The 26,005-nt window shown below is 40.3% G+C and overlaps 1 protein-coding gene across 8 annotated transcripts in view; it reads right to left on the minus strand.

The window, feature by feature from the left end:
- camk2d2 (calcium/calmodulin-dependent protein kinase (CaM kinase) II delta 2) overlaps nucleotides 1-26,005 on the minus strand; it is a 127,281-nt gene that overhangs the window by 11,450 nt on the left and 89,826 nt on the right. For 2 of the 8 annotated variants that reach the window (XM_061906613.1, XM_061906604.1), the window contains exons 14-20: nucleotides 22,977-23,036; nucleotides 17,944-17,988; nucleotides 14,084-14,132; nucleotides 8,775-8,795; nucleotides 8,480-8,555; nucleotides 4,487-4,581; nucleotides 869-1,097 (exon numbers count right to left, since the gene is read on the minus strand). In XM_061906613.1, coding sequence (XP_061762597.1) covers nucleotides 869-1,097; nucleotides 4,487-4,581; nucleotides 8,480-8,555; nucleotides 8,775-8,795; nucleotides 14,084-14,132; nucleotides 17,944-17,988; nucleotides 22,977-23,036 — 575 coding nt within the window. The remainder of the gene's footprint in view (nucleotides 1-868; nucleotides 1,098-4,486; nucleotides 4,582-8,479; nucleotides 8,556-8,774; nucleotides 8,796-14,083; nucleotides 14,133-17,943; nucleotides 17,989-22,976; nucleotides 23,037-26,005) is intronic. The other 6 variants (XM_061906652.1, XM_061906642.1, XM_061906623.1 and 3 more) reach the window with 3 other exon arrangements.

The raw sequence follows: 26,005 nt of genomic DNA on the forward strand, positions 1-26,005 counted from the left end.
TAATATAGACTACTACAAAATATATAAGTGTTCTGTGGTCTGATAAGTCCACGTTTCAAATTGTTTTTGGAAACTGTGGACGTCGTGTCCTCCGGTCCAAAGAGGAAAAGAACCATCCGGACTGTTTTAGGCGCAAAGTGAAAAAGGCAGCATGTGTGATGGTATGGGGGTGTATTAGTGCCCAAGGCATGGGTAACTTACACATCTGTGAAGGCACCATTAATGCTGAAAAGTACATACTGCTTTTGGAGCAATCCAAACAACGTTATTATGGACGCCCCTGCTGATTTAAGCAAGACGATGCCAAGGCCACGTGTTTCAACAGCGTGGCTTCTTAGTAAAAGTGCGGGTACTAGACGGGCCTGGCTGTAGTCCAGACCTGTCTCCCATTGAAAATGTGAAGGCTATAATATGAGGCAGGAGACAGTTGAACAACTTCAGCTGTACATCAAGCAAAGACAGGAAAGCATTCCACTTCAAAAATGTGTCTCCTCAGTACCCAAACCTTTACTGAGTGTTGTTAAAGGGAAAGGCCATGTAACACACTGGTAAAAATGCCTTTTTTGCAATGTGTTGCTGCTATAAAATTCTAAGTTAATGATTATTTCTCAGTGTGAACATGAAATATCTTGTCTTACGGTCTATTCAATTGAATATAAGTTGAAAATAATTTGTAATTAATTTTTATTTACCATTTACACAACGTGACAACTTCACTAGTTTTGGGTTTTGTAAATATTTCTGTCTCCGTTGCTCGGTTAAAACGAGGTCAGACCCCCGTTTCTGTGGCAATATCTCCATGTAGTTACTGCTGCGCTCCACCAGAGGGCGGCGGAGGCGCGTGTCCAGGGGCCAGAGTGAGACTTACTGAGCGGGGATGCTGGGCGAGCCGGAGCGGTGGAAGTGGATGTTCTGCCACTTGCCGTCGCGGCGGTGCCACACCCGGGTCTCCTCGGACTGCATGGTGCGGGGCATGCCGCCGCCGTCCATGTACTGGGTCAGGCGGATGTAGGCGATGCACGCCGCGCTCTCGCCGATGAGGTGCACGTGCGGGTTGAGGAGGATGGTGTGCACCGGCTTGTTGCCTTTGGACAGGGCTGCGGGGCGGAGAGCAGAGAAGTTTACTTGAGAGGAGATCCCCCAGACGATACTGACCATGCTCTCCATTCAGGTTTCTGGGACACAACTCAGCTATTTTTACCTCAGGTGCAGACATCTCCCCAACAATAGCCGCCCTTCTTAGGGGATTTTTTTTTCATCATCCCTCCCACTTCCAAAGACATGCACCTGGGGATAGGTTGATTGGCAACACTAAAATTGGCCCTAGTGTGTGAATGTGAGTGTGAATGTTGTCTGTCTATCTGTGTTGGCCCTGCGATGAGGTGGCGACTTGTCCAGGGTGTACCCCGCCTTCCGCCCGATTGTAGCTGAGATAGGCGCCAGCGCCCCCCGCGACCCCGAATGGGAATAAGCGGCAGAAAATGGATGGATGGATGGATCTTATTATCCACGCCAGCTGGTCTACTTCCAGTCAATGTAGACCACTTACCTCCCTACTACAGCATACACACACATACCGTACCAATATTCTGGTACCGGTACCAAAATGTATGTACTTGGTATCATTACAGTCGATATCTGTGTAGATCTATTTGTTTACAATTACCAGCGCTAGCTTGCTGTTAGCGGTTAGCTACAGTATCCTCCTACGGTGTTTAGCTATTCCTCGTCCTGCAGTGATAAGGGTACTTGTGCTAACAAGAGCAGGAGCTAAGCACCTCTTGTTTATAGCGTCAACTCGATTGATAGTTTTTGAGCCAAAATAAGCCAAAAAAGGGGCTAAAATGTTAGCACATTTAATGTTAGCATGTGTTACATACTAAGTTATATGTCTCTGAGGTGTACAAAAAGCTAGTATGCTAATGTTAGCATGTTTACAGTTAGCATGTGTGACGTACAAAGTTAAATAACTGAGGTGTACAGCGGCAAAATTGATGAAAAAAAGCTAGCATGCTAATATTAGCATGTTTACAGTTAGCATGTGTCACGTACCAAGTTAAATGACTGAGGTGAACAGTGGCAAAATTGGCTGAAAAAAATAGCATGCTAATGTTAGCACATTTACAGTTAGCATGTGTCACCCACAAAGTTAAATGACTGAGGTGTACGGCGGAAAATTGGCAAAAAAAAAATGGCATGCTATTGTCAGCATATTTACAGTTAGCATGTGTCACGCACAAAGTTAAATGACTGAGGTGTACGGCGGAAAATTGGCACAAAAAAACATGCTAATGTTAGCATATTTACAGTTAGCATGTGTCACGCACAAAGTTAAATGACTGAGGTGTACGGCGGAAAATTGGCACAAAAAATAGCATGCTAATGTTAGCATATTTACAGTTAGCATTGGTCACGCACAAAGTTAAATGACTGAGGTGTACGGCGGAAAAATGGCTAAAAAAAAAACCTAGCATGCTAATGTTAGCATGTTTACAGTTAGCATGTCACATACCAAGTTACATGACTCAGCACCAAAATGGACTAAAAAAGCTGGTATGCTAATGTTAGCATATTTATAGTTAGCATGTGTCAAAACTAAGGTGTACGGCGGCAGAATGGCTAAAACAAGCTAATATGCTAACATACAGTTAGCATGTGCCACGTACAAAGTTAAATGCCTGAGGTGTACAGCGGCAAAATTGACGAGAAAAAAAAGCTAGCATGCTGATGTTAGCATGTGTCACTTACAAATTTAAATAACTGAGGTGTACAGCGGCAAAATTGGCTAAAAAATGTTGTATGCTAATGTTACCATGTTCACAGTTAGCATGGGTCACATACCAAGATATATGACTCAACACAAAAATGGGCTAAAAAAGCTAATATACTACCGTTAGTATGTTTACTGTTAGCATGTGTCACGTATGAAGTTAATTAACTGAGGTGTACGGTGGCTGAAAGGCTAAAAAAAGCTAGCATGCCAGAGTTTACATGTTCACAGTTAGCATGTGTCACATACCAAGTTATATGACTCAGCGACAAAATGGACTTAAAAAGCTAGTATCCTAATGTTAGCATGTTTACAGTTAGCATGTGTCACGTACAAAGTTAAATGACTGATGTGTACGGCGGAAAAATGGCAAAAAAAACTATCACACTAATGTTAGCATGTTTAAAGTTAGTATGTGTTACATACGAACTTAAATAAGTGAGGTATACAGCGGCATAATTGGCTAAAAAGGCTAGGATGTTAATGTTAGCATGTTCACAGTTAGCATGTGTCACATACCAAGTTATATGACTCTGAGGTGTACAGTGGAAAAATGGCTGAAAAGCCAGCATGCTAATGTTACCATGTTTAAAGTTAGCATGTGTCATTTACCAAGTTATATGACTCTGAGGTGCTAAGTGGCTAAATAGCTAAAAAAAAAGAAAGCTAGCATTCTAATGTGAACATGCTTACAGCTAGCATGTGTCACTTATCAATTCAAATGACTAAGGTGTAGACCAGCAAAATGGCTAAAAGAAAAAGCTAGCATGGTAATGTTAGCATGTTCACAGTTAGCATGTGTCAAATACCAAATTATATGACGGTGTGAGGTGTACGGTGGCAAAATATCTAAAAGGCTAGCATGCTAACATTAACATGTTCACAGTCAGCATGCGTTACATACCGAGATATTTGACGGTGTGAGGTGGGAAAATTGCTGAAAAGCTAGCTTGCTAACATTAGCATGTTAACAGTTAGCATGAGTCACATACCGAGATATATGACCGTGTGAAGTGGCAAAATTGCTAAAAGCTAGCATGCTAAAGTTAGCATGTTCACAGTTAGCATGTGTCACAAACCAAGTTATACGACAGTGTGAGGTGTACGTGGCAAAATGGCTAAAAATCTAGCAAGCTAATGTTAGCATGTTCACAGTTAGCATGTGTCACATACCAAGTTATACGACGGTGTGAGGTGTACGGTGGCAAAATTGCTAAAAGGCTAACATGCAGCATGCTAACATTAGCATGTTTACAGTTAGCATGTGTCACAAACCAAGTTATATGACGGTGTGAGGTGTACGGTGGCAAAATTGCTAAAAATCTAGCATGCTAATATTAGCATGTTCACAGTTAGCATGTGTCGCATACCAAGTTATACGATGGTGTGAGGTGTACTGTGGCAAAATTGCTAAAAGGCTAGCATGCTAACGTTAGCATGTTTACAGTTAGCATGTGTCACAAACCGAGTTATATGACGGTGTGAGGTGTACGGTGGCAAAATTGCTAAAAATCTAGCATGCTAATATTAGCATGTTCACAGTTAGCATGTGTCGCATACCAAGTTATACGATGGTGTGAGGTGTACTGTGGTAAAATTGCTAAAAAGCTAGCATGCTAGCCTTAGCATGTACAGTGTTTGAAATAAACATGTCACATGGGACAGTTAGTTATCAATAGCAAAAAGCTGGTCTTCGTTAGGTACGCAACGACTCACCGTTTTCAAAATAAAAGCGGTGGAAGTCGTGTCCTTCCACCAGGTTCCCCAGCGCCTCGGGCTCGAAGGAAGTCAGACCAGGGTCACAGATCTTCCTGTCACACAGGAGAGGACTGTCAGTCAGCAAGAAGGAGGAACAAAGGCAGCGAGAGGCGGTCAAGAAGAGGAACAAAGGCAGCGAGGGACGGTCAAGAAGGAGGAACAAAGGCAGCAAAGGGCGGTAAAGAAGGAGGGACAAAGGCAGCGAGGGGCGGTCAAGAAGGAAGAACAAAGGCAGCGAGAGGCGGTCAGGAAGGAAGAACAATGGCAGCGAGGGGCGGCCAAGAAGGAGGAACAAAGGCAGCGAGTGGCGGTCAAGAAGGAAGAACAAAAGCAGCGAGGGGTGGTCAAGAAGTAGGAACAAAGGCAGCGAGGGGCGGTCAAGAAGGAACAACCAAGGCAGCGAAGGGTGGTCAAGAAGGAGGAACAAAGGCAGCGAGGGGCGGTCAAGAAGGAGGAACAAAGGCAGCAAAGGGGCAGTCAAGAAGGAGGAACAAAGGCAGCGAAGGGCGGTCAAGAAGGAGGCACAAAGGCAGTGAGGGGCGAACAAGAAGGAGGAACAAAGGCAGCGAGGGGCGGTCAAGAAGTAAGAACAAAGGCAGCGAGGGGAAGCCAAGAAGGAGGAACAAAGGCAGTGAAGGGTGGTCAAGAAGGAGGCACAAAGGCAGCGAGGGGCGGTTAGGAAGGAAGAACAAATCAAGAGAAGGGTGGTCAAAAAGGAGGAACAAAGGCACCGAAAGGCAGTCAAGAAGGAGGAACAAAGGCAGCGAGGGGCGGTCAAGAAGTAAGAACAAAGGCAGCGAGAGGCGGACAAGAAGGAGCAACCAAGGCAGCGAAGGGTGGTCAAGAAGGAAGAACAAAGGCAGCGAGGGGCGGTCAAGAAGGAGGAACAAAGGCAGCAAGGGGCGGTCAAGAAGGAGGAATAAAGGCAGCGAAGGGCGGTCAAGAAGGACGCACAAAGGCAGCGAGGGGGGGACAAGAAGGAAGAAAAATGCAGCGAGAGGCGGTCAAGAAGTAAGAACAATGGCAGCGAGGGGCGGTCAAGAAGGAGCAACCAAGGCAGCGAGGGGTAGTCAAGAAGGAGGAACAAAGGCAGCAAGGGGAGGTCAAGAAGTAAGAACAAAGGCAGCGAGGGGCGGTCAAGAAGGAGCAACCAAGGCAGCGAGGGGCAGTCAAGAAGGAGGAACAAAGGCAGCGAAGGGTGGTAAAGATGGAGGTACAAAGGCAGCGAGGGGCGGTCAAGAAGGAGGAACAAAGGCAGCAAGGGGCGGTCAAAAAGGAAGAACAAAGGCAGCGAAGGGCGGTCAAGAAGGACGCACAAAGGCAGCGAGGGGGGGACAAGAAGGAAGAAAAATGCAGCGAGAGGCGGTCAAGAAGTAAGAACAAAGGCAGCGAGGGGCGGTCAAGAAGGAGCAACCAAGGCAGCGAGGGGTAGTCAAGAAGGAGGAACAAAGGCAGCAAGGGGAGGTCAAGAAGTAAGAACAAAGGCAGCGAGGGGCGGTCAAGAAGGAGCAACCAAGGCAGCGAGGGGCAGTCAAGAAGGAGGAACAAAGGCAGCGAAGGGTGGTAAAGATGGAGGTACAAAGGCAGCGAGGGGCGGTCAAGAAGGAGGAACAAAGGCAGCAAGGGGCAGTCAAAAAGGAAGAACAAAGAAAGCGAGGGACGGTCAAGAAGGAGGAACAAAGGCAGCGAGGGGCGGTCAAAAAGGAAGAACAAAGGCAGCGATGGGCGGTCAAGAAGAAGGAACAAAGGCAGCGAGGGGAGGTCAAGAAGGAGGAACAAAGGCAGCAACGGGCGGTCAAGAAGGAGGAACAAAGGCAGCGAGGGGCGGTCAAGAAGGACGCACAAAGGCAGCGAGGGGGGGGGACAAGAAGGAAGGACAAAGGCAGCGAGAGGCGGTCAAGAAGTAAGAACAAAGGCAGCGAGGGGCGGTCAAGAAGGAGCAACCAAGGGAGCGAGGGGTAGTCAAGAAGGAGGAACAAAGGCAGCAAGGGGAGGTCAAGAAGTAAGAACAAAGGCAGCGAGAGGCGGTCAAGGAGGAGCAACCAAGGCAGCGAGGGGCAGTCAAGAAGGAGGAACAAAGGCAGCGAAGGGTGGTAAAGATGGAGGTACAAAGGCAGCGAGGGGCGGTCAAGAAGGAGGAACAAAGGCAGCAAGGGGTGGTCAAAAAGGAAGAACAAAGGCAGCGAGGGACGGTCAAGAAGGAGGAACAAAGGCAGCGAGGGGCGGTCAAAAAGGAAGAACAAAGGCAGCGATGGGCGGTCAAGAAAAAGGAACAAAGGCAGCGAGGGGAGGTCAAGAAGGAAGGACAAAGGCAGCGAGGGGAGGTCAAGAAGGAAGGACAAAGGCAGCGAAGGGCGCTTAAGAAGGAGGCACAAAGGCAGTGAGGGGCGATCAAGAAGGAGGAACAAAGGCAGCGAGGGGCGGTCAAGAAGGAGGAACAAAGGAAGAAAAGGGCGGTCAAAAAGGAGGAACAAAGGCAGCGATGGGCGGTCAAGAAGGAGGAACAAAGGAAGCGAGGGGCGGTCTAGCAGGAGGAACAAAGGAAGCGAAGGGCGGTCAAAAAGGAGGAACAAAGGAAGCGAGGGGCGGTCTAGCAGGAGGAACAAAGGAAGCGAACGGCGGTCAAAAAGAAGGAACAAAGGAAGCGAGGGGCGGTCTAGCAGGGGGAACAAAGGAAGCGAAGGGCGGTCAAAAAGGAGGAACAAAGGCAGCGAGGGGCGGTCAAAAAGGAAGAACAAAGGCAGCGATGGGCGGTCAAGAAGAAGGAACAAAGGCAGCGAGGGGAGGTCAAGAAGGAGGGACAAAGGCAGCGAAGGGCGGTTAAGAAGGAGGCACAAAGGCAGTGAGGGGCGATCAAGAAGGAGGAACAAAGGCAGCGAGGGGCGGTCAAGAAGGAGGAACAAAGGAAGAGAAGGGCGGTCAAAAAGGAGGAACATAGGAAGCGATGCGCGGTCGAGAAGGAGGAACAAAGGAAGCGAGGGGCGGTCTAGCAGGAGGAACAAAGGAAGCGAAGGGCGGTCAAAAAGGAGGAACAAAGGAAGCGAACGGCGGTCAAAAAGAAGGAACAAAGAAAGCGAGGGGCGGTCTAGCAGGAGGAACAAAGGAAGCGAAGGGCGGTTAAAAAGGAGGAACAAAGGCAGCGAGGGGCGGTCTAGAAGGAGGAACCAATGCAGCGAGGGGCGGTCAAGAAGGAGGAACAAAGGCAGCAAAGGGCGGTCAAGAAGGAGGAACAAAGGCAGCGAGGGGGGTCAAGAAGTAGGAACAAAGACAGCGAGGGGCGGTCATGAAGGAGGAACAAAGGCAGCGAGGGGCGGTCAAGAAGGAGGAACAAAGGAAGCGAGGGGCGGTCTAGCAGGAGGAACAAAGGAAGCGAAGGGCAGTCAAAAAGGAGGAACAAAGGAAGCGAGGGGCGGTCTAGCAGGAGGGACAAAGGAAGCCTACGGCGGTCAAAAAGAAGGAACAAAGGAAGCGAGGGGCAGTCTAGCAGGAGGAACAAAGGAAGCGAAGGGCGGTCAAAAAGGAGGAACAAAGGCAGCGAGGGGCGGTCTAGAAGGAGGAACCAATGCAGTGAGGGGCGGTCAAGAAGGAGGAACAAAGGCAGCGAGAGGCGGTCAAGAAGGAGGAACAAAGGCAGCGAGGGGGGTCAAGAAGTAGGAAAAAAGACAGCGAGGGGCGGTCATGAAGGAGGAACAAAGGCAGCGAGGGGCGGTCAAGAAGAAGGCACAAAGGCAGCGAGGGGCGGTCAAGAAGGAGGGACAAAGGCAGCGAGGGACGGTAAAGAAGGAGGAACAAAGGCAGCGAGGGGCGGTCAAGAAAGAGGAACAAAGGCAGCGAGGGGCGGTAAAGAAGGAGGAACAAAGGCAGCGAGGGGCGGTCAAGAAAGAGGAACAAAGGCAGCGAGGGGCGGTAAAGAAGGAGGAACAAAGGCAGCTTGGGGCGGTCCAGACTTACGCGTAGGCCTCAAAGTCTCCGTTGTTGATGGACTCGATCAGCTGCTCCGTCACTTTGATGATTTCCTGTTTGCGTGCTGCATCAAAACAACAACAACAACAACCAATGTGAGGTGAGGTCCTGCACACAGCTGGCCTTCTAGACACCACATGGACAGGGCAGGGGTCAAAGGTCATTAGCCATGAAAGGCAGCTGGCAATATTAGTGAGCAGGCAGCAGTCCTTCCATGACTAATAAGGTGTGTGAGGGCAAAAGGTAAAAGTAAACTACTTAACTACTAATGAAGGATTGTTACCTTTAGTGTTATTGGTGCAGGCTGGGAATGTTAAAAACATGACTTATTCCATGTAACAAAATACATGTTCATTTGTGTGTATATATATATATATATATATATATATATATATAATATACACAGTATACTGTATGTATATATATTTATATATATATAGACATACAGTTTATATATACAGTATATATATAAATATATATACATGTATACATACATACACACACACGTATTTATGTATATACATATATACACTGTATATATAGACACACATATATACATATGTACACCTATTTATACATATATACGTGTATATTTGTTTATATGTATACATAAACAGTATATACATATATATACATATATACACATTCAGAATATACACTCACACATTTATACACACATCCATCATCCATTTTCTACCACTTATATACATATATTTGAACTTATATATACATATATATATATATATGTCTTGATTGGATTATCCAGAGAATAGTGCTCGATACCGTGGTAGAGCGCAATATGTAGCTGTGGGAAAAATCACAAGACTACTTCATCTCTACAGAACTGTTTCATGAGGGTTTTTTTTTTTGTGATGATTGAGGGAACCCCTCATGAAACAGTTCTGTAGAGATGAAGTAGTCTTGTGATTTTTCCCACACCTACATATATATATATATATATATATATATATATATATATATATATATATATATATATATATATATATATATATATATATATATATATATGTATATATATATATATATTAGGGGTGGGCAAATTAATGCGTTAATTACGCGTTAACTCATCAATCTATTAACGCCAACAATTATTTTATCGCACATTTGCATATGTTGTTTACATGCTTTTATTTTGTTAACGCCTTTTCTTAACAAGATGGCATCTCCCGGATGTACTTCGGCGTCGAGGGGCTCTTGGTAAAGATGGAACATTTGGCAAAAATACCGGACAATTCTGCAAATTTCATGGCTGGCTTACAGCGAGGTCACTCCGGGATCACTTACGACCGCCAGACAATTCTGGATGTGGATAGATCGGGCCGTTTTGGACTGAATGACACGTGCTTGCTAGACCGGCTAGCTAGCATGGGAATACTTTGCCGGCTACATCCAGCGGCCTGTGAAGCAGCGGAGTATATGTGTTGTCTGTCTTTTAATGAATAATGCAGACGAGGAGTGTTGGCTAAGTTCTTAACGTTTGCTTTCAGAGCGTGCATATCACAACATATCATGGCGACACAACCTCTACCGGGCTACCGCGCATGCTCGTCACTCCTGTTGCATGCTGGGTAGTGTAGTTATTTTTTTCCCTGGCTCATAACATCACAAATAGTACCATGTATGCTTGGTGCTTTATCAAAGCACCAAGCAAACAATCGGAAAATTCCCATCATATAAATTCCTAGATATGGTCATAATTATTTTAAGTGCACTACGCAGAATAAACACAACATTATTAATATTGCTACTACGGATAATTTGATCAAAAATTCCCTAAAACAGCCCACTACCCATAATATAGCTTTTTTAAACATAAGACCCTGATAAAAAAAATTAGTTTCTGCTTTTACCTAAGAAATTGCCTGTTCAGATGTTATGATTGTGGCTCAGAGATTTGTATGTAGATTATATTTATTTTCCATAACAAACAGGATAACTTAAATACCCTGGCAGTGGCAATAAGCTTAAATGTTTGTATTTACATTTTTTGAGTTGATTTTCATAAAATATGCTATTGAACTGCTACTGTTTAACAAGGACTGATTTAAATTGTGTTTGCACAACAAATGTTTTGGCGCTTTTTTTCATGTGGGAGAATATTCCAATAAAGGTGCATTACACACTACTTTTGAATTCATTATTGGGCTTTGCGTATACAATGCAGTTAATCGCGATTAATCGGAGAAATAGTGCGATTAACTTCGATTAAAATTTTTAATCGTTGCCCAGCCCTTATATATATATATATATATATATATATATATATATATATATATATATATATATATATATAATATACATGTATAGACAGTACTTTTAATTTTATATATATATATATATATATATATGCACATATATACGTGTATATTTGTTTATATGTATACATATACAGTATATACATACATATACATATATACACATACAGCATATACACTCACACATTTATACACACATCCATCATCCATTTTCTACCACTTATATACATATATTTGAACATATATATATATATATATATATATATATGTATATATATATATATATATACAGTATATGTACACACATATGTATTCATATATATATATGTACAGTATATATATATACACACATATGTATTCATATATATATATGTACAGTATATATATATACACACATTTGTATACATATATAGACATAGTGTATTTACACACATTTATACACAGTATAAATATACACACACACACCTATACTTTTAATTTTCTATATATATATATATATACATATATATATATATATATATATATATGAAGGAATCAATAAAGTACTATCTATCTATCTATTTATCTATCTATATATATATATATATATATATATATATATATATATATATATATATATATATATATATATATATAGGTGTGGGAAAAAACAGTTCTGTAGAGATGAAGTAGTCTTGTGATTTTTCCCACACCTACATATTGCGCTCTACCACGGTATCGAGCACTATTCTCTGGATAATCCAATCAAGACATATATATATATATATATATATATATATATATATATATATATATATATATGTATATATATATATATATATATATATATATACACACATACATATATATACATATACACACATATTTATATATATATGTATATATATATATATATATAAATATATACACAGACATATTTATACATATATACACATAGTGTTTATACACACATTTATACACAGTATACATATATACACACACATATACTTTTAATTTTCCATATATTTACACACACACACACACATATATATATATATATATATATATATATATATATATATATATATATATATATATATATACATACATATATATGTATGTATAAACATATATACACACACATACAGTATACATATACACATATATATATACATTCACACATATATAAACACATACATATATACACAAACAATTATACACAAATTAATACACACATACATTCATACATACATACACACATATACACATACTGTATATATATACACATTTTTATACATACATACTCACATATACACATACTGTATACAAACAAACACACACACACATATATACATACATATATATATATATACACACACATATATACATTTATATAAACACACATATACACATTTGCATACATACACACACATATTTTGACAAGCACTGTATATAAAACAGTTAATGAATTGTAAAGAATAACAGATAGATTCTCGAAAAAACAAGGAAAACATAGATTCTCGACAAAACGTTAGAAAAACAGATGGATTCCCGACAAAACATAATGAAAACAGATAGATTCTCGACAAAACGTTAGTAAAACAGATGTATTCTCAACAAAACATAAGGAAAACAAATAGATTCTCGACAAAACGTTAGGAAAACAGATAAGATTCTTGACAAAACGTTAGGAAAACCGATGGGTTCTCAACAAAACGTAAAGAAAACAGATAGATTCTTGAGAAAACATAAGGAAAACAGATAGATTTTCACAAAACATTAGAAAAACAGATAGATTCTCGACAAAAGGTAGGGAAAATCGATAGATTCTTGAGAAAACATAAGGAAAACAGATAGATTCTCAACAAAACATTTGAAAAACAGATAGATTCTCGACAAACCGTTAGGAAAACCGATGGATTCTCAACAAAACGTAAAGAAAACAGATAGATTCTTGAGAAAACATAAGGAAAACAGATAGATTCTCAAGAAAACATTAAGAAAACAGATAGATTCTCGACAAAAAGTAGGGAAAACAGATAGATTCTTGACAAATCGTAAGGAAAAATTAATAGATTCTCGACAAAACGTTAGGACAACAGATGGATTCTCAACAAAACATAAGGAAAACAAATAGATTCTCAACAAAACGTAAGGAAAACAGATAGATTTTTCGACAAAACGTTAGGAAAACAGATGGATTCTCAACAAAATATAAGGAAAACAAATAGATTCTCGACAAAACGTTAGGAAAATCGATAGATTCTTGAGAAAACATAAGGAAAACAGATAGATTCTCAACAAAACATTTGAAAAACAGATAGATTCTTGACAAACCGTTAGGAAAACCGATGGATTCTCAACAAAACGTAAAGAAAACAGATAGATTCTTGAGAAAACATAAGGAAAACAGATAGACTCTCAAGAAAACATTAAGAAAACAGATAGATTCTCGACAAAAAGTAGGGAAAACAGATAGATTCTTGACAAAACGTAAGGAAAAATTAATAGATTCTCGACAAAACTTTAGGAAAACAGATGGATTCTCCACAAAACATAAGGAAAACAAATAGATTCTCAACAAAACATAAGGAAAACGGATACATTCTCGACAAGACGTTAGGAAAACAGACAGATTCTTAACAAAACATTAGGAAAACAGATAGATTCTCGACAAAAGGTAGGGAAAACAGATAGATTTTTGACAAAACGTAAAGAATAATTAATAGATTCTTGACAAAACGTAAAGAATAACAGATAGATTCTCGAAAAAACATAAGGAAAGCAAATAGATTCTTGCCAAAACGTTAGAAAAAACGATGTATTCTTGACAAAACATAAAGAAAACAGATAGATTCTTGACAAAACATTTAAAAAAAAGATAGATTCTTGTCAAAACGTAAGGAAAACAGCTAGTTTCTTGACTTAACGTAAAGAAAAATAAATAGATTCTTGACAAAACGTAAAGAAAAACAGAGATTCTCAACAATATGTAAGAAAAACAAATAGATTCTTGACAAAACATAAAGAAAAACAGATAGATTCTCAACAAAACGTAGGAAAAACGGATATATTCCTGACAAAACATAAGGAAATAAGATGGATGCTCAACAAAACATAGGGAAAACAGATATATTATTGACAAAACATAAGGAAAACAGATTGGTAGCCACTTATTGCATCCCGGATGCGCGTGAAGAAGAGAGTAGGAGGAGTGATATCAAAAGGAAGTTGGTTGGCAGGCGGAAACAAAAACATGACTTGGGGGAAAAGCACGCCATGGAAAGTTTGGTGTGCTCCAAAACCACAAGGTGCAACCAGTAATGACTTGTCCTACCTTTCACGTCCTCGTCTTCTATGGTGGTGTTTGCACTCTCAATGGACTCCTTCACAGGAACAAGAAGGAAATATCAGACATAAAAAATTAAACTATTTCTTGGTGTCAGGGCTCTAATGGAAACAAACAAACTTTCCACTATATCACTTTTTTAGAATTGAAGACTAATGTATTTACTGTTCTTCTTTGTCTGCTGCACAGAATATCATGCAGTATGCATACACACTACATCAGGGGTCGGCAACCTTAAATGTTGAAAGAGCCATATTAGACGAAAAATACAAAAACAATATGTCTGGAGCCGCAAAACAATAAAAGCCATATTACATACAGACAGAGTCATGAGATATAAATTGAATTAAGAGGACTTAAAGGAAACCAAATGAGCTCAAATATAGCTACAAATGAGGCATAATGATGCAATATGTACATACAGCTAGCCTAAATAGCATGTTAGCATCGATTAGCTTGTAGTCAAGCAGGGACCAAATATGTCTGATTAGCACACAAGTCAATAACATCAACAAAACTCACCTTTGTGCATTCATGCACAACGTTAAAAGTTTGGTGGACAAAATGAGACAGAAAAAGAAGTGGCATAAAACATGTCCTAGAATGTCGGAGAAAGATGTACATGTAAACAAACTACGGTGAGATCAAGGACCGCCAAAATGAGTAGGACAAAACGGCGCTCGCCAAATACTCGAATCAGTGAAGCATGTTTAATATAAACAGTGTGCTTCATAACAATTAAGGAGGTTTGTGTCATGTTTGTCCTCCGACAGAAACTGTATGAAAACAAAAAATATATTTTTTATATTTTTTTCCCCTCATCTTTTTCCATTTTTCATACATTTTTGAAACAACTCCAGAGAGCCACTAGGGCGGCGCTAAAGAGCCGCGGGTTGCCAACTCCCACACTATATCCATCCATCCATTTTCTACCGCTTATTCCCTTTCGGGGTCGCGGGGGGCGCTGGCGCCTATCTCAGCTACAATCGGGCGGAAGGCGGGGTACACCCTGGACAAGTCGCCACCTCATCGCAGGGCCAACACAGATAGACAGACAATATTCACACTTACATTCACACACTAAGGCCAGTTTAGTGTTGCCAATCAACCTATCCCCAGGTGCATGTCTTTGGAAGTGGGAGGAAGCCGGAGTACCCGGAGGGAACCCACGCATTCACGGGGAGAACATGCAAACTCCACACAGAAAGATCCCGAGCCTGGATTTGAACCCAGGACTGCAGGACCTTCGTATTGTGAGGCAGACGCACTAACCCCTCTGCCACCGTGAAGCCCATATATATATATCAAAAGGAAGTTTATATATATATATATATATATATATATATATGCATATACATATACATATACATATATGCATATACCGTATTTCCTTGAATTGCCATAGGGCATATAGTATGCGCCTGCCTTGAATTATTGCCGGGTCAAACTCGCTTCCCAAAATAATTAGCGCAAGCTTAGTATTACCGCCTGGTCAAACTCGTGACGTCAAGAGTGACACTTCCCCTGTCATCATTTTCAAAATGGAGGAGGCTGACTTCAATACCGGTAATTTGAAATCGCATAAAGGGAAGAAGATTAAGAGCTATTCAGTAGCATTTAATGTCCAAGCTTACATCACACTCAAATTTTTACTGATAAGTGCCGGAGTGAGACGAGGTTTTAAAATAATTAGCGCCCCAGCGTCAATTCAAGGAAATACGGTATACAGTATATGCATATGTATATATATGCATATATACCGTATGTATATGTATATATTTATATACATATGTATATACATATGTATGTATATATATCCATATGTACATATATGTACGCATATGTATATATATGTACATATGTATGTATAGAGATATGTGTGTGTGTACATATATGTATATATATTTATATATATATATATATATCCATCCATTTTCTACATATATATATATATATATATATATATATATATATATATATATATATATATATATATATATATATATATATACACGTTAGTTCAGGAAAAACACAGAGGCTATTTCATCCCTACCAGCCTGGTTTCCCTGCTCTTCTCCTGAAATCCCGTGAAGAGCAGGGAAACCTGACAAACAGGCTTGTCGGGATGAAATAGCCTCTGTGTTTTTTTCCTGACCATAGATACATCTATTTATTAAAAGGGAATTGCACTTTTTTTAATGTAAGGCAAGAACACATGTTTTTCTTTTTTATGCATTTTCAGTCATAAAATATGGGAAGTAAGAGGTGGCTAACAATTCAGCAAATGGAAGTGCACTATTCTATCCATAAGGCCCTCTAAAAAAAAAAAAAAAAGCACCAACAATATTCTGTTTACATGTCGTGACCTGAATATTAACCAAGTATTAGCCATACTGTTATTAAAAAAAAGGACCGCCACCAATAAACAGTGACAAATGATTAAAAAAAAAACATAAAACCAACAAAAACACAGTTCAAGTATAACTACTATTAGATATTAATAAATGAAGTATTTTCCAGGATTTACTATAAAAAAAATCACGCATGAACAATAAACAAAAATCCTATTTTGACAGCTTTTCTACAATCGAGTTGAATCCAATATGTCATGTGTTCATATTGCAGATCCTGTTTAAGGTGGACATGAAAAAGTACGAAATAAGTTGACCGGTCAAAGAGGACTGAAAAGAAAGATCCAATTCAGAACTGCACTGCCGCTTGGGCGTTTATTGAAAAAGTAGGCAAAATGTAACAAATAGTCCAAACCTCTGGGAAAAAAAAAATTATTAAGACACTTTGTTTTTGGGGAAAACGTTCGGCTACAATTTAAAGTTAAATAGTGCGCTCATTTTGGAAACACGGTAGTGAATTCATCACGATGGCAGCGTGGGACGCTGTGCTAAATCAGCAATTATCTCCAGGTGCTTTTGAATGACGCTGCGGAACTGAACTTGCACGTTTACAGAAGCAACATTTAATTGTATCCATGAGGTCATCATGAAGAACACCTGGGGCCTCATGTAACAAGCTGACGTACGGCCCTTTTTTTGTCGGCAATGATGACATGTTAATGTGGAAATGTGCGCCCCCTCCCCCCGGGAGCCTGGAGCCTATCCAAATGACATCACTTTGTACATGAAAGCAGTATGAAGACATTTTGGTGAAAGTTACATTCATATTGCCTATTTTTTTCAAACGGGTGCAGCACCAATTTTCCGGAGTCAATTTCGACCACGCACATCTGCAGTCGTGGTCAAAAGTTTCCATACACGTGTAAAGAACATCACGTCATGGCTGCCTTGAGTTTCCGATCATTTCTACAACTCTTGACCACAGAGCTTTCCTCCAGAAGGCCGCATCTTCGTCCATGTGATGTAAGATTAATAAAAAATGGAGCTGTTTGGCCACAATACCCAGCAATATGTTTGGAGAAAATCCCAGGAACAGCACACCTACCGCCAAGCATGGTGGTGGTAGTATTATGCTCTGGGTCTGTTTCGCTGCCAGTGGAACTGGTGCTTTACAGAGAGTAAATGGAACAATGAAAAAGGAGGACTACCTCCAAATTCTCCAGGACTACCTAAAATCATCAGCGTGGAGGTTGGGTCTTAGGCCCAGTTGGGTGTTCAGACCGTACAATGACCCCAAACACACGTCAAAAGTGTCATAATTTTTGCGCTAAAGAAACTTCTCTATGACTTTAAGCTCCAGACTTCTTCTGTTTGTTTGATATTGTCATTGTTGGGCCACCAACCATAGGGTTAAGAAAGACTGTCTTAAAGAACCGCATAGGAGAGTAGAGGTAATTGTGTATAGTGAATAGACCAAAAAAACATGCACCAAAATACCTTGTTTCCATCCACGGGGTTGTGGATCACCGTTGTCTGGGGTTCCTTAGAAAGAACACGCAATATCAAGTAAGTCCGGTGACATCATCGCCAGGCAAATACTAAACATTTACGTGGAGCAAATATACCGTAAATTTCGGACTACATGCCGCTACTTTTTTGCAACGCTTTGAACCCTGCGGCTTATAAAAACTGTGCATTTCATGGATTTTTCAAAACAAAGCCACTGAAAAGGTGTGTTATTGTTTGTGCCATCACGCCATCTTCCGGACAAGTTTGTATCGCCCTTCTGTTCAGACCAAACTTTCGAATCCAGCCGTCCATAGCGTTCTACTAGTATGGATTCTACAAAAAAAACATTTTGTAAGTTTTACAATATAACTAAAACAATTCTTACTTACTAAACCGTCCCATGTGGGATGTCTATACGACTGTTTTCGCTCATATTTATACGTGCTACTGTATTGTGATCAAGCTAGCGTCACTAGCATCAGCTAATATGCTAACACGTTTACGAGTGTGTTAGTGTTATTAACTGACAACGGCATTCTTTTTGTATTGTTTCAGTTTCACAAATTCCTCAGTAAATTCACCAAAACGTCACGGTGGAATTATTGAGTCTGTTTAGTTGTTTGGAAAGCTATCTTAGGTAGCTAGCGTGTCCATGACAATGACTTCTGTTTTGTTTGTTTAGCCGTTTTACTGCCTTGTTACAGACACTGTTTGAAAACAATCAAGGTATTTACAGAATATTTCTATGTAAATAACTCATTTCACAGCGTATTTATCTGTGACCTATGGTTGGGTGCGGCTCATATATGGAAACATATTTTTTTTCTTCTAAAATTTTGTGGGTGCTGCTTATAAACCAGTGCTCTATAGTCCAAAAAAAAAACAATATGGACGTATGTAAACACGTGGGTGTTGTTAGCAAATAATAGCGATTTGGATAGTTAGCATTAGCTGTCATGGAACCATGACAACAACAAGGCAGCAAATTGTCCGTTGCTTCTCTTGGACTGTTTTTGTATGCGCGCTCAACTTTGACATTCAATTTATACACCATTTTGAAACAATTGAGGTATGTAAATAAACATTTACACAATATTTCTGTGTAAATAACTCACTTCACGACGTATCTATCTGCGACTTTTCGCAGATGTATGAGGATTGTGATTAATTCTAGCTCGCGCCGCTAGCGAGTCCATGACGATGACTTCTGTTTTGTTTGATTGGCCGTTTTACTGCCTTGTTACAGACACCGTTTGGAAACAATTAAGGTATTGACACAATATTTTTGTCTAAATAACTAATTTCACAACGTATATATCTGTGACCTATAGTCAGGTGCAGCTAATACATGGAAAATAAATGTTTTCTTTTATAATTTTGTGGGTGCGGCTTTAAATATAGACCAAAAATTACGGTAAATGTCTCTTGTACGATCCCTCCCGATAGCCAGCTGTGTCTTTCTTATCGTTCACCCAGATTGCACTAAATTATTACGTCATTGTGTGTGCGTATACCTTTAAAACACACACATAGAGAGAGAGAAGAATAGAGAGCAAGAAAAAGATGGCAGTGTTCATGCGTGATGGAGTGTCTTTGACGCCATGCAGAGCCCAGGAGAGCGCACACACCACCTGAACATGCCTAGTCCACGGCGGGGGTACACGAGAGGTCAAGGACACGAGAGGCATTCTTTCAGGACAAGGTGAGGTGCTTCGGAAGTAAAGGCTGCACATTTATAACTGGCAACTCTCCAGTGGCCGACATTCTGTTTGTTGACGTTGTAGCGGGATCACGCTCGCTCAGAGTTGGTTCAGTCTATATGACAAAACCACTGCTTATTTCCAATGCAATATAGATAGTCAAAGATCCTCTATATAACAGCAGCGTTGCTTATTTCTAATTCAAAAAACCTAATCAAAGATCTTCCATATGACAGGCGCACTCTGCTGTTTTGTGGATCTACTGCAACAAAAGCTAGTCAAAGAACCTCTATATGACCGGAGCGCTGCTTATTTCCAATTAAAATAAAGCTAATCAAATATCCTCTATATAACAGGCGCACTCTGCTGTTTTTGAGGATCTACTGCAAAAAAAGTTACTCAAAGATCCTCTATATGACGGGAGCAAAGATTATTTCTAATGCAAAAAAGCTAGTCAAAGATCTTCTATATCAGTGGTCCCCAACCTTTTTGTATCCGCGGATCAGTCAACGCCTAATAATTTGTCATGAAAAAGGGAGGTTTTTGTCATGAAAAGGGGAGGTTTTTGTGGTTGGTGCACTAATTGTAAGTGTATATTGTGTTTTTTATGTTGATTTAATGAAGAAAAAAAAAAAAGAAGAAAAAATTATTCTGCGGCCCGTTACCAATCGGGCCGCGGCCCGGTGGTTGGGGACCACTGCTCTATATGACCGGAGCGCTGCTTATTTCTAATTTTAAAAAAAGCTAATCATAGATCCTCTATATATCAGTGGTCCCCAACCACCGGGCTCGATTGGTACTCGGCCGCAGAAGAATTTTTAATATACATATATATGTATATATATATATTTTTAATTAAATCAACATAAAAAACACAAGATACACTTACAATTAGTGCACCAACCGAAACCCCTCCCCAACCCCGTTTTGTTTGATCAGCTCTTTTACTGCCTCATTTGGAAACAATTAATGTATGTTAATTTACAGAATATTTTTGAATAACTAATTTCACAACGGTCATATCTGCGACTTATAGTACGGTGCAGCTAATGTGTGGAAAAAAATAAGTACGTGTGGCTCTATAGCTTTAAAGATACGATATGAACGTATGTAACACGTGATGGCAAGAAAGACGCTCGTTTGCGTCAAATTTTGGAAACCCTGCGTGAGGGTTATCATTAATTCACCAAAACATTACCATTTAGCTGATTGCGCTGCTAACATTTCCATGTTGATGACTGACGTTTTGTTTGATCAGCCGTTTTACTGCCTTGTTACTGACATAATTTGGAAACAATAAACAACAAGTAAACATTTACAGAATATTTCTGAATAATTAATTTCACAAAGTTCGTATTTGCGACTTATAGTCCGGTGCGGTTAATGTGTGGAAAATATATTTTTCCTCAAAAATTGTGTAGGTGTGGCTCTATAATCAGACACGGTTTGGAAAGAATTAAAGTATAACCCTAAACCTAAGCTCATGGAGAGAATGCCATGAGTGTGCGGAAAAGTAATCAGAGCAAAGGGTAGATATTTTGAAGAAACTAGAATACAAAACATATTTTTGAGTTATTTCACCTTTTTTTTGTTAAGTACATAACTCCTCATGTGTTCATTCATAGTTTAAATGTGGCAATCTACAATGTAAACAGTCATGAAGATAAAGAAAACTCATGAAATGAGAAGGTGTGTCCAAACTATTGGCTAGTACTGATATATATATATATATATATATATATATATATATATATATATATATATATATATATATATATATATATATATAATATATATATATATATTTATATATATATATATATATATATATATATATATATATATACACAGTATATGTATATATATATATATATATTTATTTTTAATTTTTTTTACCCGTTATACAGTACTCAATACTGGGGTAGAGCGGAATATAGGTCAGGAAAAAACACAGAACATCCCCTGAGGAGCAGGGAAACATGTGAAACAGGCTTGTCGGGATGAAATATCCTCTGTGTTTTTTCCTAACCTAACGTAAAACAAAATTATATGTATATATATATACATATATGTATGTATGTATGTATATATATATATATACATATATATATATATATATACATATATATATATATACATATATATATATATATGTAAGTATATATATACATACATACATATATACATATATATATGTAAGTATATATATATAAATATATATACATACATACATATATGTATATATATATATATACATATAATTTTGTTTTACGTTAGGTTAGGAAAAAACACAGAGGATATTTCATCCCGACAAGCCTGTTTCACATGTTTCCCTGCTCCTCAGGGGATGTTCTGTGTTTTTTCCTGACCTATATTCCGCTCTACCCCAGTATTGAGTACTGGTTAACGGGTAAACCACAGAGACCTAGACTATAATTTATATATATATATATACATATATATATATATATATATATAAATATATATATATATATATGTATTGTATATGTATAATTTTAATGTATTTTTTAAATGTGTTTGTATATATATATATATATATATATATATATATGTATATATTTATATATATAAATATATATATATATATGTGTGTGTGTGTGTGTGAAGTGAATTATATTTATATAGCGCTTTTCTCTAGTGACTCAAAGCACTTTACATAGTGAAACCCAATATCTAAGTTACATTTAAACCAGTGTGGGTGGCACTGGAAGCAGGTGGGTAAAGTGTCTTGCCCAAGGACACAACAGCATTGACTAGGATGGCGGAAGCGGGAATCGAACCTGCAACCCTCAAGTTGCTGGCACGGCCGCTCTACCAACCGAGCTATGCCGTGTGTGTGTGTGTGTGTGTGTGTGTGTGTGTGTGTGTGTGTGTGTGTGTGTGTGTGTGTATATACAATTAATATATTATATATATTTTATTTTATTTTTTTTATTTACTTTTGAAAATTATGACTCGATTTAGAATCGGGATGAATAAGATTTGCCATTTGGATTTTTTTGTGCATACCCTGGCATTTAGAGTATTTAAACCCCACGCCGTCCCGATTTGATCCATTTTTATTAGTCATATTTTTATTTTTATCAGTTTATTAATGAATCCATCAATCAAACCTTCATCGTGCAGGTGTACCTAAAGAAGTGGTCCGTACGTGCCATATAAGGTCACAGGAAGTTCCGACATGAGACTAAAGTGTAGCCTGTACTTCATCCACACCAGGGTCATGAAAAGGTAGGTAGGTGGAGGGGGGTGGGTGGGGTGGGGGGTTGTGAAGGCGTGGGTGTGGCTGAGTGTGTATACCAGTGCGGGGGCGGGGCCAGTGTCTTTAGGACTGGTCACTGTGTTTGCTTTGTTGTTGACCTGCAGGGGGGCAGTGTAGAGGGAATGTGACACACAACCACACACACACACACACACACACACACACACACACACACACACACACACACACACACACACACCTGTGCATACAATCCCACTTTTAAACACAACCTGCGCGCACACCAAGACCTACTAAGACTGAGTGTACAATTGATAACAAGTGCACACCACCATATTTAAATGACCATGGTGACACTAATTTACTACACATCCATTTTATCATGTGTGGCGTTTTATGTTTTTCTAACATCGCACAGACATGTACCACTTTTTATGGGCGCTTTAGAAGCAGTCCTTTTTTAGGGCGCTCATGGCACACGCTGGCTCTATCTGTGAGCACGCGCTAGAATGTTAAAGACGCGACAAGAAAAAATGCATGTGGCAATCTTTTTTTTTATATATGAAAAAACATGTCAATTCAAAAAACTCAGAGGGCAACAATTGAATTCAGTTTAAGAAGCCTCTTAAGTCATCCTGCCAAGTTAAAATCATAAAATGATATTGCTGATTAGATAATATGTCTAATATTTTTTCTTGCTGACAGTCCATATTTGTAGACAAGCAAACATGGGACAGGGCTGCTCCTTTCTCACAGCTATTTACAGAAAATAGACCCTTTTAGTTTTGATAAATCACACTGCGTGCGCTAAATAGTTAGTTTTCTATCAATACATGACTGTGATTTGTAATGAATGGAAATAAATATATCGATTGGCAGAAGTACGGTGGCCTGGAAGTGCAAAAATTTCAGAAAACTCAAAAACAAAAGCCGAAAAAAACTTCCATCCATCCATCCATCTTCTTATGCTTATCTGAGGTGGGTCGCGGGGGCAGCAGCCTAAGCAGTGAAGACCAGACTTCCCTCTCCCCAGCAACTTCGTCCAGCTCCTCCCGGGGGATCCACAGGCGTTCCCAGGCCAGCCGGCAGACATAGTCTTCCCAACGTGTCCTGGGTCTTCTCCGTGGCCTCCTACCGGTCGAATGTGCCCGAAACCCCTCCCTAGGGAGGCGTTCGAGTGCCATCCTGACCAGATGCCTGAACCACCTCATCTGGCTCCTCTCCATGTGGAGGAGCAGCGGCTTTACTTTGAGCTCCTCCCGGATGACAAAGCTTCTCAACCTATCTCTAAGGGAGAGCCCCAAACTCATTTTGGCCGCTTGTACCCGTGATCTTTTTCTTTCGGTCATAACCCAAAGCTCATGACCATAGGTGAGGAAGGGAACGTAGACCGACCGGTAAATTGAGAGCTTTGCCTTCCGGCTCAGCTCCTTCTTCACCACAACGGATCGATACAGCGTCCGCGTTACTGAAGACGCCGAAAAAACGTACAAATTCATAAACCAGAAAAGGAATGTCCCGAATCAGAGATTTATCGCTAAATCAACCGCTGAGTCTTTACTTCCTCATTCAGACTCTGCGGACATGAACCAAATGATTGGCTGGCTTAGCAGTCAGTCTAAGATTTAGGGCATTCCCTTCCCAGGTTTCTTTAAGAGACAACTTAGGATTTCCAAAAACACAAAAACAGAAGCCGAATCGACTTACAATTAAAGAAACAAGAAGAGGAATTTGTCCAAAATACCAAAACCCCAAACATTTATACTCCAAAACCAGGAGGGTGTGCCTGGGCAAAGATGGTTCCGCCCTATCGTAGTGAGAAAACTGTCCTGGGCATGACGTTAAAGCGCATCAGGCAGTGTAGGCTCCTGTATGGGGTTTTGGGGCATTAGGAGGTTAACCCCTTTACTACTGTTACCCCAAGTGGCCCTTGGCATAGGCCTGGTACCTGACTGCCCCACAGCCAGGGATAGGGTGAAGACCTCAACGGCGGCGCAGGCGGAAGACGGTAGATTTAAGAACTACCAAAATGGCTACGAAGGCGGAGTAAGGCTGCAGCAAAAAAGGGTCCCCAGTCGTCTTGGACTCCATGCCACTGGACCCTGACCCGAGTCTGTCAAGGATCGTGGGGTGACTGTCCGTGAACCAGTCTCCCCACGTTAAACTAAGTCACGCACAGGCATCTTCCATAAAGGGATACACCCCTACCAGGAGGATCGTCATACGTTGTGAACAAATGGCACGAATGGCATTCTGGTCACCTTCAGATGTTTCTAACTCCTGTTGTTTGTCAGAGGCTAAATTGCAGAGTCTTTTAGGAATAGTTGAAAGGACAGTGTTGTATGTGGGAGATAGGTGGTGTCGCAGACTGTTCAGGTAGAGACTGATGCATCCTAAAGACCGGACACCCCACACCCACAAAATCCATCCATCCATCCATCCATCCATCCATCTTCTTCCGCTTATCCGAGGTCGGGTCAAAGGGGAAGCAGCCTAAGCAGGGAAGCCCAGACTTCCCTCTCTCCAGACACCTCGTCCAGTTCTTCCCGGGGGGTCCCGAGGCGTTCCCAGGCCAGCCAGAGAGTTTTCCCAACGTGTCCTTGGTCTTCCCCGGGGGCTTCTACCGGTTGGACGTGCCCTGAACACCTCCCTTGGGAAGCGTTCGGGTGACCAGATGCCCGAACCACCTCATCTGGCTCCTCTCCATGTGGAGGAGCAGCGATCCTCAATGCTAACAAGGGGAAGTGACACTTCAAGGACTGTCCTTGGTTTTGAAAGTTTTTCTCACCATGATAGGGCGAAACCATCCTTGCCCAGGCACACCCTCCTGGTTTTGGAGTATACGTATTTGGGGTTTTGGCATTTGGGACATCAGATTGGTCAGATTTAGTTTTGGCTTCGATTGGTCAGATCTAGTTTTAGTCTTAGACTGGTCAGATCTTGTCTTAGACTTAAACTGATCAGATCTAGTCTTAGACTTAGATTGGTCAGATCTAGTCTTAGACTTAGATTGGTCTTATCTAGTCGTAGAGTTAGATTGGTCATATCTAGTTTTAGGTTTATATTGGTCAGATATAGTTTTAGGTTTATATTGGTCAGATCTAGTTTT

This window comes from Nerophis ophidion, linkage group LG01 (genome assembly GCF_033978795.1).
Source record: "Nerophis ophidion isolate RoL-2023_Sa linkage group LG01, RoL_Noph_v1.0, whole genome shotgun sequence".
In the NCBI taxonomy this organism is placed as follows: Eukaryota; Metazoa; Chordata; class Actinopteri; order Syngnathiformes; family Syngnathidae; genus Nerophis; species Nerophis ophidion.